At 39.7% G+C, this 15,318-nt stretch overlaps 1 protein-coding gene across 14 annotated transcripts in view; it reads left to right on the top strand.

Annotated features, from left to right (window-relative positions):
• IRAG1 (inositol 1,4,5-triphosphate receptor associated 1) overlaps positions 1–15,318 on the top strand; it is a 136,154-nt gene that overhangs the window by 97,718 nt on the left and 23,118 nt on the right. For all 14 annotated transcript variants that reach the window (XM_073216182.1, XM_073216181.1, XM_073216190.1 and 11 more), the window contains 4 exons: positions 4,038–4,068; positions 6,420–6,560; positions 7,041–7,172; positions 9,215–9,356. In XM_073216182.1, coding sequence (XP_073072283.1) covers positions 4,038–4,068; positions 6,420–6,560; positions 7,041–7,172; positions 9,215–9,356 — 446 coding nt within the window. The remainder of the gene's footprint in view (positions 1–4,037; positions 4,069–6,419; positions 6,561–7,040; positions 7,173–9,214; positions 9,357–15,318) is intronic.

Here is a 15,318-nt window from a genome sequence, read left to right as displayed (position 1 = left end):
GAGCTAATGCATCCAAAACAAAAAGAATGGTAAAGGCCCAGATGAGGTGGTTCCAAGTGAAAAAGCAGGTGGGGTTCATAGATGGCCACAAGGGTCACCAGAGGCTCATGACAGCACAGGGTAGTGGGCACTGGACCAGGCAATATGGTTTCAATCCCAGATACACCATGTCCCTATAACTGGGAAATTCTAGATCTGATATGTACTCCAACCACCAGACCAACCTCCCTACTCCTGGCCTCAGCAGAGACTGTTTCCAGCTTGGGCCTTTCGTTAGGCCAAGATCTCTCTAGCCTTGGTTTGGAGTATGGGATAGATGGACAAATGGTCATGTAAGATGTCATCCAACAGAAGGAAGCCAGAGCTTCAAGAGTCCTTTCCTGAACAGAAATATGGAAAGATTACACTTCTGTTTTAATATAAAGAAGGAATTGGTTTCATGTTCTATGTGGACTATGTGAACTGGGATCGGAACATATCAAGAAATAGCTTATAAGATCAGCAAGTTGAATGGATTCAGTAGAAACACCAGATCTGGGACTCGAATTAGGGATGTGGTCAATGGTTGATTAACAAGAATGCAAAGAGAGGTCACTGGATGAGGTAGCCCAGAGTTAAACACTAACAGGAGCAATAAACTGTCATTTAATCAATAAATATTCATTGAATGCCTATTATGTACTATACAATAGAATGGAAAACAAACAGACATAGTCTCTTTTCTCATGGCACTTATATTCTAGGTGGGGAATCAAATAATATCAAGTAACCAAATGAATGATTTTGAATAACAAAGCTTCTAGGAAGACCATGAAATAGATAGATATAGAGAATGACATGGGAATGGAACACTGGGTAGGGGGTTAAGGAAGGCCTCTATGATAAAATAGTAATTAATTAGAGATATGCAAATGACAAAAGAAGCTATCTATGCAAAGATTTTGGTGAAGAGATATCCAGACAAATAGCACAGTAATTTCAGTAAGTGGTGCTGGGGTGATCGGATAGCCACATGCAGAAGAGTAAACTGGAACCCTATATTCCACAACACACAAAAATTAACTCAAAATGGATGCTAGGTCTAACTATAAGAACTAATGCTATAAAACTGTTAGAAGAAAACAGGAGCAAACCTTCAGGACCTTGGGTTAGTTCATGTTTCTTAGCTATGACACCAAAAGCACAAGCAGCAAGAGAATAAACAGATGAATGTATTTCATCAAAATTAAAAACTTCTGTGATGCAAAAGTACTATCAAGAAAGTGAAAAGACAGAATGGTAGAAAATATTTGCAAATCATATATCTGATAAGGTACTTGTTCTCAGAATACATAAAGAACTCATAACTTAATAATAAAAAGACAACTGATTTTTTTTGATGGGTGAAGGATTTAAGTAGACATTTCTTCAATGAATATATATGAGGGGTCAATAGACACAAGATAAGGTGCTCAATGTTATTAGTCATTAGCAAAATGCAAATAAAAATGATAATGAGATACGATTTCACATAACAATAACAAGTGTTGGTGAGAATGTGGAGGAATTAGAATCCTCAGTAAAATGGTGCAGCCACTTTGGAATAACAGTTTGGCAGTTCTTCAAAAAGTTAAACAGTTACCATATGGCCCAGCAATCCATTCCTAAGTATATTATAAAAAGAAATGAAAATATATATCCATACAAAACTTGTACACATTCAATAACAGCACCTTCATAATAGCAAAAAAATAGAAACAACCCAAATGTCCACCAACTGAGGAATTTGTAAATGTAATGTATTCATATAATGGAATATTATTCAGCCATAAAAATGAAATACTGATATATGCTACATATGGATGAACCTTGAAAATACTAAGCAAAAGAAGCCAGTTACAAAAGACCATATGTTGTATGATTCCATTTATATGAAATATTCAGAATAGGGAAAGCCATAGAGACAGAAAATAGATCAGTGGTTGCCTAGGGCTTGGGGATAGAGGTCTGGGGGAGGTGGAGAGTGACTACTAATGAGCATGGGTTTTCTTTTTGGGATGATGAAAATGTTCTAAAATTAACTATAGTGATGGTTGTATAATTCTTTGGGTGCACTAAAAACTACTGAATTATAAACTGTAAAAGAGTAAATATTATGTGATTTATATTTCAATAAAGCTCTTTCAAAAGAGAATGGGGGAAAAAAGGAAATAACAGTAAATGCAAAGGTCCAGGGGCCACAATGAGATAAGTGTGTTTGAGGAGCAGAATGGCCAATATGGCTAGAGATTGGGAAGAGGAGAAACTGACAGGCACCGGTTCACAGAGGGCCTTGATTTTATTCTAAGGCATATTAGTGGAGTTTGGATTCTGAGGCAAACAATGCCATCCAGAGTAGTTTCCTTGTGCATCACCAATTGGACTCCATCTTGTTGGAGGCCTGTGGCTCTGGCCCCTAGCTGCCTATTCCAGTTCACAAGGCATAGCTCTTTGCATTAGGAGTTGGCCATGTCATGTGGCTCTTTCACCTAAATCACACCTCCCTGACTCCTCAGGGCTTTGTACATTTTTTTATAAAGTTGTGTTCTATAACAAAAAAGCAAAAAGTGAGACATCAAAATTTTTAAAAATGTTTGGTTAATAATTGATGAAAATACAGAAATTTCACATACTATCCAAACAAAGCCAGGAGTCAAAGGCAAGCTCAGTGAGTTTTGATAAACATTTAAAGAACATGTGCATGCTCTATATGACAGTTAAGATTATGTTGGCTGGCCCACAGAGGAAAGGGCATGACGATGGGGTTGTGACAAGAATTGTAAGCATCAGACATCTTTGCTGTTGTTTATCCCATGCTCTGTACTCTGCTGACTTGATGGCCATGGGGTCTTGTTGCCTCATCCTGACAGGAAGGCATTCACAGTCCCTCGTCAGGGATGAGAACCAGCCCCTTGCAGAGAGAGCTGACCCCTACCTTTGCTCTTGGGGTCCTTCCACACCCATCAAAAGGAGGAAGCTGTGTTTCCTGAGAATCTTATCAATGGTATGCTCTTTTGCCAAGTCCTGTGATGCTGGTAGGACCTCTCCCGGTCCTCCTACTCCAGCACAGGAAGGGGCCCACACATTATTTGCACTGGGCTTCAGAACAAGGCGAGTTTTAGTTTCCAGCAAGAACAGCAGCAGCAGCAAGAGCATACAGATGAAAGGACTCTTGCTGTGGGGACCACAAGCAAAGGGGACCTCTCAGAGTGACATGCCTGTGCCAGCTGGGGCTCTGATTCCAGCCATCAGAGGTGGTTCTTCCTGCGGAGAAGAGCTTAGGCCACTCTTCCCTACCTTTTATTCTCTGACCCATATGCACCTTTGTTACCACCTGCAGAGAGAGGGGAGTCAAGTTTTGCAGACCTGAGGTAGCCTCCCAAAATCATAATGGCTACTCAGATATGTATAGTTTATAAAGTATGTAGCACATGTAGTTTCTTATTATGTCCTCACAACAAGCCTGTGATTTAGTAATAACAATAGCTACCATCTTCTGAGTGCCTACTGAGTATGGGTGTTATGTGTATATACACACATGTACACATAGAATATATGCATTTATACATATATACACACATATATATGGATATAATATATATGTGAATATATATACAACATACATACATACATATATATATACACACACACACACACTTATACATACATACATATATTCCTTAAGACCCCTGCAAGGTAGATATAATTATTTCCATTTCACAGATGAGCAAACTTAGATTAAATAACTTGTTCAAAGTCATAAATAGTAGTGGCACTGATGGAAGACTGACCCCCCCCAGGACCTAATATTTTCCACCACTTCCTCCATAGGAGTCAATATCTGGACAATTGTCTCATGGGTTACAGAGCTCACACAAAGGGTACCCTGCATCTTTTCCAGCTCAGCAATTTTGCGTATTCAATTCCTGGAAACACATGGTCTGCTGGTTGTTCAAAGTCACCTTTTGGTATTTCATAGGTTGGATAAAGTTCATTCGCATATCTTTTCTTTTTCACAGTGCCCCTCCACTCACTGAAAAGGAAGTTGAGGTAAGTAACTCTAGTGCTTTATAAAATTTAATGCCTGGGCTTGACTGGGTTTATTAAAAACATTCTCTTCTCCAGCCTTTGCCCCTCACATTTTCACACAAAAATGAGAATAAGTGACAATGGGGCAATATGGACATCACGATCAGTCCTACTGAACCACTCACATCTCCCACTCCAGTTAATGGAAGCTTTTGACAAATTTGGTCAGAGATGAGAAGGTAGTTGGATATTCCACATTCCTTCAAGAATTGTTGATGTTCTTTAAAAGTATGACTTAGATACATAAAGTCAGATGGGAGGCTCCAGAACTGAATGTAATTTTTTCAAAATTATTAAAAAATGGTCAGATTTTAAGTTTCAGACTTTGGTCTGGATGAAGAAGGTACTTCCCTTCTGAGGGCTTCACACATAAGGAAGCTAGTTCAGATAAGGTGGGGGGCTGTACTGTCAGCACTCTTGCCTTCCTGATTCTTTCATTATCCCCTTGGGCCTCCTTGTCTCTTTGAAGATGCTGCCCAATGGGGTGGTGAGAGCTGAGAGGAATTCTTCTGCATTTTTTTCTGGTAAAGGGGTAGATGAAAAAGGGAATGCCTCTGAGGTGAAATGGTGAGGACCTCTGATGCCAGCACTATTTTGTTTCAAGATAATTATGTCAGAGTTATAGAAGGAAGAGAACAAGAATATGGATGATTCCCAAATCTCTTCATTCCAGGTTGGGAGGATGAAATGTTTTATAGTCTTTACAGCATGGTTTGTCATTGATAACAAGAAAATTAACATACCTTCCTGAGACCCAGTGGACCACATAAACAGAGGAAGACAGACAATGTGAAATCTGCCATAGATAGTAACAATTATCTTGTACACAGATGTTGCACTTACAGTTCATAACACACTAATACTCATCCCCGTCAGCTCTGAAAAACAGGTACAGCAAGAATTAGAACAAAGGAGGAAACTGAGTGATTCAAAACTTACCCAAGGTCTCAGACTCAGTGCTTAGCAGAACCAACATATGGACCCAAGTGTTCTGAGTGAATTCAGAACTTATGTCATATTGCCATGAAAGGGATAATCCAGGTATAGTGAACTAAAGATTGAGCATTACTGAAGAACATAACTGGACTGAGATTTCTGTAGGATGAAGAATCTCCACCTATGAATATTAGTGAAGATGAGCTATAGGTAGATGGTTTAAGGGCCAGCTCCTGTCCTCAGATGTATGCTAACACAAGCAGTGCTCAGCAAGCTGAAAGTAGCACAGGTTATGGAATCAGATAGTCTGAGGTTGAATCCTGGCTCTGCTACTCCCTGTGTCACCCTGAACAAGTTAATGACCTCTCTGTTCTCAGTTTCTTTACCCATAAAGTAGATATAACAGTTCCTACCACACAGGGTTGTTGCAGGATTAAATAAGCTAAGGTGCATAAAACTCATATTAGTGCTAGCATATAGTAGATGCTCAAAAAAGGCTTTCAATACTGTCATCATTGTTGTTATTGAGTCATTCAGGGCCTTCAGTTCTCTATCTGGAGATGTCTGCCCACTGTGGGCAATGACACACAAGCTTCAAAAGCTCAGGCAGAATTAGCTCACCCCAAAGGTATAAATCTGCTACCACTTGACTCAGGCAGGGCAAATGAAAGCTATAAAAATGAAAGTTATTGCTTGCTTCCTATGTAAAGTCCATCTGTCTCTTTCTCTTCCACAGTAGTTTCCTATTCTACCAGGAATCCCATATATGATCAATACCACCTTTCAAAGTTTCATTTATGCAGCCTACATTTTTGGCATGGATTATTTTTTCCAGGAAGTTTCTCCCAGCAGAATCCTACTTGGCTTTATTTAATCTCCTGGTAGATTCTTAAAGCTGCTTCCAATGTAGGATTCGGAATACTCAGGCAAAGTGGCTGAACTTTGCTTTAAGTCAACAGGCTTACATCCCAAATTGGTTTTTTAAAATACAGTGGTTTCATGCAAAACCCATATGTAATAAATCCTAGCATGAATCCAAACTGCTTACATAATCAGCTGTGTTGGCCTGAATTTATCTAAACACAAATGCAGGATGTTATTTTCTTGAAATTCAGGAAAAAGCAAAGTGTTATTCTCTTATTATTTTTCACTAAAATGCATTTGGTCTTCAGGTCCTGGGAAGCACCTAGCATGGACCTCAGGTTCTATTTCACCATTTTTTATGCAGTTTACTATGAAGGGAGTGTCTCACTTGTACATGGCTGCTTTGATGATTTGTTTCAGGAAAATAAATGTTCATGAAAGAAACACACCTGCAGCATTATTCTCTGCAGTGGCTTCTCCTAGCACCTCTTCCACACTCTTGTTTCCAACAGAACGTGTTTGTACAACTGTCCTTGGCCTTTAGAAATGACAGTTATACCCTGGAATCTAGAATTAACCAGGCTGAAAGGGAACGCAACCTGACAGAGGAGAACACAGAAAAGGAACTGGAAAACTTCAAAGCTTCCATTACGGTAATGTGAAGCCTGACTGGGGAAATCCATGGAGGAGGGACTGACTACAAGGCCTATGTCAAGTGTCCTGCTTTTCTCCGTCACAGAGTAGAGGCTCTTGAAGTGAGAAATCAGGCCAAGGCCCTAAAGCCAAACAGTCTTCCTCAGAGAGCTGGGAGCTGCTGAGGCAGAGATACTGAAGCCCTGGTTACCTCAGGGTTGTAGGCAAGGACTCTGAGTTCTTGGGAGCTCCTCAGGAAGGGGCCGGGTGAACTGGGATGGCACAGGGGACCAAGAGACCTGGATGTGAGTCCCTTCTTTCAGGCCAACCAGGTATAGAGTGTCAATATTGGGCTTCTCCAATCCCCAGAAAAAGTTGTAGCCTGGGCTCTGAAGAAGCCACCCCTTTCAGCTAGGATGCGGACCAGGGCTCATCTTGTGAGAACCTAAGCCAGTATTGGTATTAGAGGACCCCAAGTGATGTTTCTTCTCACTCTTCAGTCCTCAGCTTCACTCTGGCACCACTGTGAGCACCGAGAGACCTACCAGAAGCTGCTGGAGGACATTGCTGTCCTGCACCGCCTGTCTGCCCGCCTCTCCAGCCGAGCTGAGATGGTTGGGGCTGTCCGCCAGGTGAGCCTAACCAGCTCCTATCCCTTCTGACTGGCTCTGCTCTGCCCACAGTAACTAGAGCAATAATGTAAGCAGTGACAACTACAGATACCACTTATTGGTGGCTTCCTATGTGCCAAACATCTCATGTACATTGTGATTTTTTGAGTGTTTTTGGAAAATCACTGAACCTCAAGCTTCTCCTTGAGAAGAGCTTTCTGTGGGCACATAAGTTTGAGAACTACTGTGCACTACCTTCCTTCCTTGGAGATTTCTAATACATATTGGCATAATTAAGGCTTCAGGAAGTCCTATAGTGAGGGAGCCTGTTTAACTTTACCTATGCATTTCCCAAGTGTATTTGACAGAAGAACCACCTCCCCTTTTATTTTTCTCACAAATATCTATTCAACTCATATGCAACTAATACTTGGCAAAACATACTTTACGAAAAACTGCTTCATATCATTTAATCTTCCCAGCAACCCTGTGAAGTAAATATCTTTATCCCCTGTTGAAGACATAACATCTCAGAAAGGTACTAGTACTAGTGAGTGGCAGAGCTGAGGTCAAGCCCAGGTCTGGCTCCTTCACAGTCACTTTGAAGTCCTGAGGCACACAGGACACCACCCTGGTCCAGGATGATGTGTGGAATCAGACTGCCTAAGGTCTAATCCAGCCTCCACCATGATTCACTGTGTGACCTTGGGCCAGTTACCTGGCTCTTTGTGCTCCAGCCTCTCCAACCACAAATGCAGATGATAGCATCTGCTATAGAGTTACTGCAATACCTCAAATGCACCTACATGTTATCAACAATGCTGCTCTGGCCGTGGACCCATGTCCTGCTGCATTGGTTGCATCAGCAGGGTGTTCCTGGGGCACAGCCTGAAGCATTTCTTGTAGAACACAGGAAGGACTAGCCTCTGGGCTCTCCCATCCATGTGTTCTTCAGGGAAAGGGTGCCTAGCTCAGCAGCAGCACCCAGGAAGTCACTCCAGCTGGGAGCAGCAATAAAGGGAGAGCTTGAGGGAAGTAGCTCATCTCAGTACATGGCTGCAGGGAATTTTTCCAAGGAATGGTCACTGAGCATGTCCTTGCAGGGCGGGCAGGCCCTGGGCTAGGCATTCTGAGGGATCTAAGGAAGATAAGCAGAGAAAACTCTTCCTCATTCTGAGGAGCCTTCCTTCCCAAGCATGTTTCTCAGCCCATCTGTTGCTTACTAGTCTTCACCTTCTCTGAATGGCACCCTTCACCCATAGCTTCCCTGTCTCAGTCCTCACCTTTCTCTCTGGTTCCACCAGACTGGTTAGGCACCTGTCTTCTCTTTCCTGTTGCTCTCACTGCCACCAGTCTCTTTCCCTTCTATTCTAGTCTCCACTGGTGGCCTGATTTTTCACTTCCTTATTTTAAGACATTTGATGACTCCTCTTTTCCTTCAGAAAGAGTCCAGATTCCTTAGTTTAACATTCAAGTTCCTTCCCAACCCAGCCCTAACTACCTTTTCTTCTTGTGAACAAACACAACCACTTGCTGATTCCTACATAAGTAGGATGACCTGTGCTTTCCCAGTTTTCCAGTCCTGGTATATGCCTATTGTCTCACTGTAATTCTTAGTAGCACCCCTTTTCACTCTTTAAAGACTCTTGTCTGGAGGATAAATCCTTACCTAGATACAAGCCCTACAATGTCCCACCTTTGCACCTTTGCTCTGAGAGTTCCCTGGCCTGAATGCTTTTTTTCCCTCTTGCCCATATCTACATGCCCAGATGCCCACATCCTACATCCACTTCATGTCATCTGCATGAACCCTCCCTGACTCATTCTCTGCAAACAGAGATGTCTCTCACACCTCTTATCTCCTGAAGCTATGCTTGTTCTGGTTCTCCTCCTGAGTCCCCATTCTCAGCCCACATGGGAGACAGCAAACTCTTAGAGGGCAGAATCACATCTGATTGCTCCCTGTATCCTTTCCATTCTCCAGCCCAGAGCCTCACTCAGAGCAAACAAGTGCAGAGGGGCCTTTCCAAATGCCCTTGTGCTCATACTGTCCTTCCTTGCAGGAGAAGCGCATGTCAAAGGCAACAGAGGTGATGATGCAGTATGTGGAGAATCTGAAGAGGACATATGAGAAAGACCATGCAGAGCTCATGGAGTTTAAAAAACTTGCAAATCAGAATTCAAGTCGTACCTGTGGCCCCTCTGGTAAGGAACTGGGCTTCTGTCTCCATCTTGGCCCTGCAGTGTAGGCCCTTGATGGCTTAAGCTAGGATCACATCTATTAGAGCAACCCCAGACCTGCTTCAGGTTAAGCAAGGGCTCACTGCCTCTGTCCAGTATGCCCACAGGAGCCCCACAGCAGCTGCTCCAGTGAGCCTGGAGCCAGAAAACATGAATGACCCAAATCAACTCTTGACTCCTGATGCGATTAATGAGAGCTGTTGATCATTGTCACAAAGCTGACACTGTCATGAGGTGCAAGATCTCATTCTACTTTGAGAGAGTGACAGACCCTAGACTCTATAGTCTTTGTGCTTCTGGGTCCCCCTTTAAGCAGCACATGCTAAGGAATTTGGACTCGATCCTAGAAAGCATTAGGGATCCAACCAAATATTTTAGTCAGGGAAATGAAATGATCATACAGAGTTTAGAAGGGTCCCTCTGACTATGGTGTGTTCCCTCTGACTATAGTTACATTACTGGGGCAAAAAAAGAGACAGGGAAAGCTATGAAACTACTATCACACCACTTCAGGTGAAAGATGAAGTATGGGCAGCAGGGGAAGAGTAAGAGCTTGGCTAAAGGAAATATTGCTGAGATAAACAGATAAATAGCAGTCTCATCGGGTAAGACAAATGTTTTAAGGAACTATTCTTTTTTAAAAAAAGCAATCTATACGAATTGCTATAGAAGCACAGAGGAAGGGCCACATGATTCTGCTTCAGGGAGTCAAGAAAAGTTTTACAGTGGGATAGCATCTGGGAAGTGTTATAAAGTAAAAATAGAAGTTCTTGAGATAGAAGGTGGAAGTACATCCCAGGTGGAGGAAACAGCACGTACAAAGTTGTAGGGTTAGGAAGGAAAGAATATGAAACAAATAGTTCGGTGTAGCTACAGTGTTGGAGTATGATGTTGACAGGTGGGATGTTGACAGCTAGGCCAGGGCCACATGCCAGGCCGTTTGTCCTGTAGGAACTGGGAGGCACCAGTAAGCTTATGCCACCTAACATGGTCAGATTTAATTTTTAGAAGATTGCTCTGACTTCAGAGTAAGCAGTGCATTAGGGGAATGTAGACACTGAGTTAGGAGCACTTGCACACTTAGACCAGGACCTCTCCTTGTAAACTGCCAGGGTTTGAGCTCTGGCTAATAAGGATGGTGTTAGCAGGAGAAAACAGACCTTTTAGTGACAGGAATCTCTGTAGAATGCAAACATCCATGTTATCAAGAGTAGGAGGAGGGAAAGTACAGAAAATTTAACAGATGGAGAAACCTTTATAAACAGGAGGTTTCACAAGTTTCCTGGGAAATATCAGTGATGCTTCCCAGAGTCCAAAGGCTGTACACATGCTCCAGACCGCTTTGGATCTTGGCTGCAAGACTCCTGACCCTTATGCATCTGAGCCTCTAACAAACTGCTCTCTGTCATTGTTGGGGAAACTTGCCACTAAGGAAATCCTAACATGTGGGCTCTTGGATTATAGTCTGTAAGGTTCAAGGTCTCCTGGGAACTACCTTACCCAAGATTTATAGAATGAACAGTTACCCATGAGTCTCATTCATTTATTCATTCTACAGACATTATTGAACACCACAGGTGTACCCTACATGATACTGGAATATAGAGATAAAGGGTACACAGTCCCTGACACAAAGGACTTCCAACCTGTGAAGAGGACAGGAAGTGTAACCTGTGCTGTGATAGAAGTAAGCACATTTCCATGGAAAGCTCACCACAGAGCCTCACATTCAGTTTGGGAGGATGAAAAAGTATTTACAATAAGAAGGAAGATGGTAGCTGAGTCTTGAATGGTCAATAAGTGTTTTTTCAGACATTTGTTTCCACTCCACTGTTTTTCAGTTTGGGCTGGTGTCGAAAGGCTAGCACCTACCCAACAGGTGTATCTATCAGATACTCTACAACCACTCCATAATAGTCACTGGTTTTAAGCCTCTGTAAGGCTCTTGGCAATCTTTGCTATGCCTGAGACTCTGAAAGATATCTGACTTAAAGAAAGGTGATAATATATTTAAAAGAAAAAAAAACATCTATTATTTTTTTCTGAATATGAAATGTTGATTGTATGCATTTTGGATTATATCCTTAATATGGGTGTCTAGAAGTATAAATGGTAGCTCAGGAGAAAGAAATATTTGTAAGGCTCTGAAACCAAATTATTCTCAAGTAACTCATTGATATTTCCATTTAATGAGCAACAAAAATGTCAATTCATTGTGACATTAACATTCTTGTTCTTTCTTAAAAATATTTTTGACTTTGGGCCAAAATTGTAATTCATCTCATATTTGAGTTTATATTTTTGACTTTTGCAAATGTTTATTAAACATCTGTATTTCCACTTTTGTAAATTCTTTAATTACTATCTTTTGCCCACTTGTAAGATGGGTGTTTTATTAATTTGTATGAACTCTTCATATATAAAGACCAGTCTCTGGCTCTGCTACTTTGACTAACTGGATAACTTGAAAATCCTTTGACCTAGAAATTTCTGTTGGATAAAATAAAGCAAACATTGATCTAAAAGAATAGCTGAATCTATAAGAAAAGAAATGGAAATACTCAAGATATAAGAAAAGGGAACTGAAACCAAGCTGAGTTTACAGCTTCCTTGGGGACAAATGTCAGCTTAAGTTATCTGATGTGCTAGGCTTTTGCACTTGCATGCAATCCAAGATGAGGTCTCAGACATGCACAGCAGAAAGTTGACTCTGAGATGCCTATGGAAATTTAAGACTTTCCAATAACATCTCCAGACAGAACTTGGACAAGAAAAAAACACCAAACAACAGAGAAACAAATCAAGCAAGTTTGTCTGCTTCACCCTGGACTCTAGCAGGAAAAAATACTTTTTCCTTCTTCCTAGAGAAAGTCCATGCCTAAAAGTGTCATGACAGGAGTGATGATGTAATATGAAGAGAATCTGAAAAGAACATCATGATGGTGCTTTTAGGAACACTGTTAGAAGCAAACATAAAGCCACTCTAGAGAGACACATTCTCTGCCCAGGACACACAGGATTCCTCTACATAAAGTCTCACTGAAGATGAGTTCACAACACAGAATTATAAAATACATAAGAAAGTAATCCACCCTGAGTGAGAACCATCAGACACATTAAACAACAGAACTATATCCTAAGAATCTTACATAATAAAACAATCTGATAAAATTTTTTAAATACATATGTTTAAAATTATTAGAGGCATAAAAGAATGAGTCAAAAACATGAATAAAAGAATACAATTTAAAAAAGAATAAAATAGAACTCCTAGAAGTGAGAAAGGATCATGAAAATTAAAAATGCAGTAGTTTCGTTGTGGTGGTTACTATAGTTGAGGCTGTTCTTCAGTATTCCAAATCTCTTCCTTCTGAGCATACTTCACCACCTCCTTGAAATCAGATAGGCCCATGTGATTGGACAAATAAAATGTGAATAAAAGGACATGTTTCATATTTGAGCTGGGGCCTTTAAGAAACTAATGTGTAATTTGCCTTATGTTTCTTCTTCCTGACATGACAATCGTCACTGCTCCAAAACAGTAGAAGCTCCATTAGCCTGAGTCCTGAGTGAGGAAATTCACAGCAGAGCCTGCTTCCAACTCAAAAGCAAATAGACATGTAGCATAAGCAAGAAATAAATCTTTGTTTTTATAAGCCATTAAGACTTTTGGGTTGTTTATTTGGGTAGCATAACCTAACTGATTGGTACTACAACATTTAAATTAGACTGGGTATAATTGAGGGAAAAAATTAATTAACTGGAAATTACCCAAAATTGCCCAAAATGCATCTCAGAGAGAGAAAATGATTAAAAACATGAGAGAAATGTTGTAAGATATGGAAGATGGAGTATAGACTGAGAAAGTTCCATATACATGTATTAGGAGATCCATAAAGAGAGAATGAGGGAAAGAAAATATTAAAAGGGATTTTACAGAATGTGAGAATTTTCCAGAACTAAAGAAAGGAATCACTGGATTCAGAAGGGACAGTGAATTCCATGCAGGAGAAATAGAAGTACATCTAAGAGAAACTGCAGGATACCAAAGACAAAGTGAAGATCTTAAAAGTAACCAGAAAGAGGTGACAGATTATTTACATAGGAATCATAGAACCAGAAGTCAATGAAGTGAATCTTCAAAGAGCTGAGAGGAAATAACTGTCAACTGAGAAAATGGTACATTTATTAGGAGATAATACAACCACCTGAAATATGATGCAAGATTGAGAGCTAGGTAAAGATATTTTGACACAACAACTGAGAAGTTTATTTCTCACAGGGCCTTGATAAAAGAAAAACTAAAGGATGTATTTAGGCAAAATGAAATTGAGATCAAAAGAAAGGAGAAGAATGCAAGGAATGGTGATCAAAACATTTGTAAACATGGGTAAATCTCAACAAGCATGTTTAAAATAACAATCATAATGAATAATTTGAGATTATAAAAACAAAGTGAAATAAAAATACTGAAAAGCAATATAATTTAAGATGCAAGGGAGTCATCATTATTTTAGGATTATTAAGGAAAAGAATAGAGATCTTGATTAATTTTTAATTTAAAGTCACATAAAATGTTAAACATTTAAGTGGGCACACTAAAGATTAGAATAACTTCCAAAATCAATATGCAAGAAGGGAGGGGTGGTTAGGAAAAAAATATCAATGAGTAAAGCAAGGTAAATAGAAAATATAAAATAAGATGGTAGAAATACAGCAATAATCACAAGAAATATAAACAGCTTAAACTCATTGGTTAATAGAATATCTCAGATTGGATTAAGAAAAAATCGTGGCATCACAGAAATATGAACAATTGTAAGAGATTACTATGAAGAATTATATGTCAACAAGTTGGACAACCTAGAAAAAATGGATTAATTCCCAGAAACACGCAATCTCCAAAGACTAAACCAGGAAGAAACAGAAAATCTGAACATACCAATTACTAATAATGAAATTGAAGTGGTAATCAAAAAACTTCCAACAGACAGAAGTCCAAGACTAGATGACTTCACAGGACAATTACACCAAATATTTAAAGTAGAGTTAATACCTATCCTTCTCAAACCATTCCAAAAAATTTAAGAGAAAAGAAAGCTTCCAAATTCATTCTACAAGGCCATCATTACCTTGATACCAAAACCAGACAAAGGCATTATAAAAAAAGAAAATTATAGACCAATGTCTCTGATAAACAAAGATGCAAAAATCCTCAACAAAATATTAAACTGAATACAAAAATACATTAACAGGATCATTCACCACAACCAAGTAGGATTTATTCCAGGGATGCAAGCATGATTCAATATCCACAATCAATCAGTGTGATATACCACATTTAAAGATGAAGGATAAAAACCATACAGTCATCTCCATAGATACTGAAAAAGCATTTAACAAAATTCAGCAGCCATTCCTGATAAAAACTCCCAACAAAGTGGGTATAGAGTGAACATATCTAAACATAATGAAGGTCATATACAGCAAACCCACAGCTAACATCATACTCCATAACAAAAAGCTTAAAGTTTTTCCTCTAAGATCAGGAACAAGACAAGGATTCCCACTCTCACCACTTTTATTCAACATTGTATTGGAGGTCTTAGCCATAGCAATCAGAAAAGAAAAAAAGCATCCAGATTGGTAAGGGAGAAGTAAAACTGTCACTATTTATAGATATGATACTATATATATATAGAAACACCAAAGATCCACCAAAAAAAAAAACTATTAGAATAAATGAATTCAGTAAAGTCTCAGGGTACAAAGTCAATATACAGAAATTTGCTGCATTTCTATATATAAATAATAAACTCACAGGAAGAGAAATTAAGAAACAATACCATTTATAATTACATCAGAAAGAATAAAATACCTAGGAATAAATTTAACCAAGGAAGTAAAAGACCTGTACTCTGAAAAC

Source organism: Manis javanica, chromosome 11 (genome assembly GCF_040802235.1).
Source record: "Manis javanica isolate MJ-LG chromosome 11, MJ_LKY, whole genome shotgun sequence".
Lineage (NCBI taxonomy): Eukaryota > Metazoa > Chordata > Mammalia > Pholidota > Manidae > Manis > Manis javanica.
This window is presented reverse-complemented; position numbering and strand designations above follow the sequence as displayed.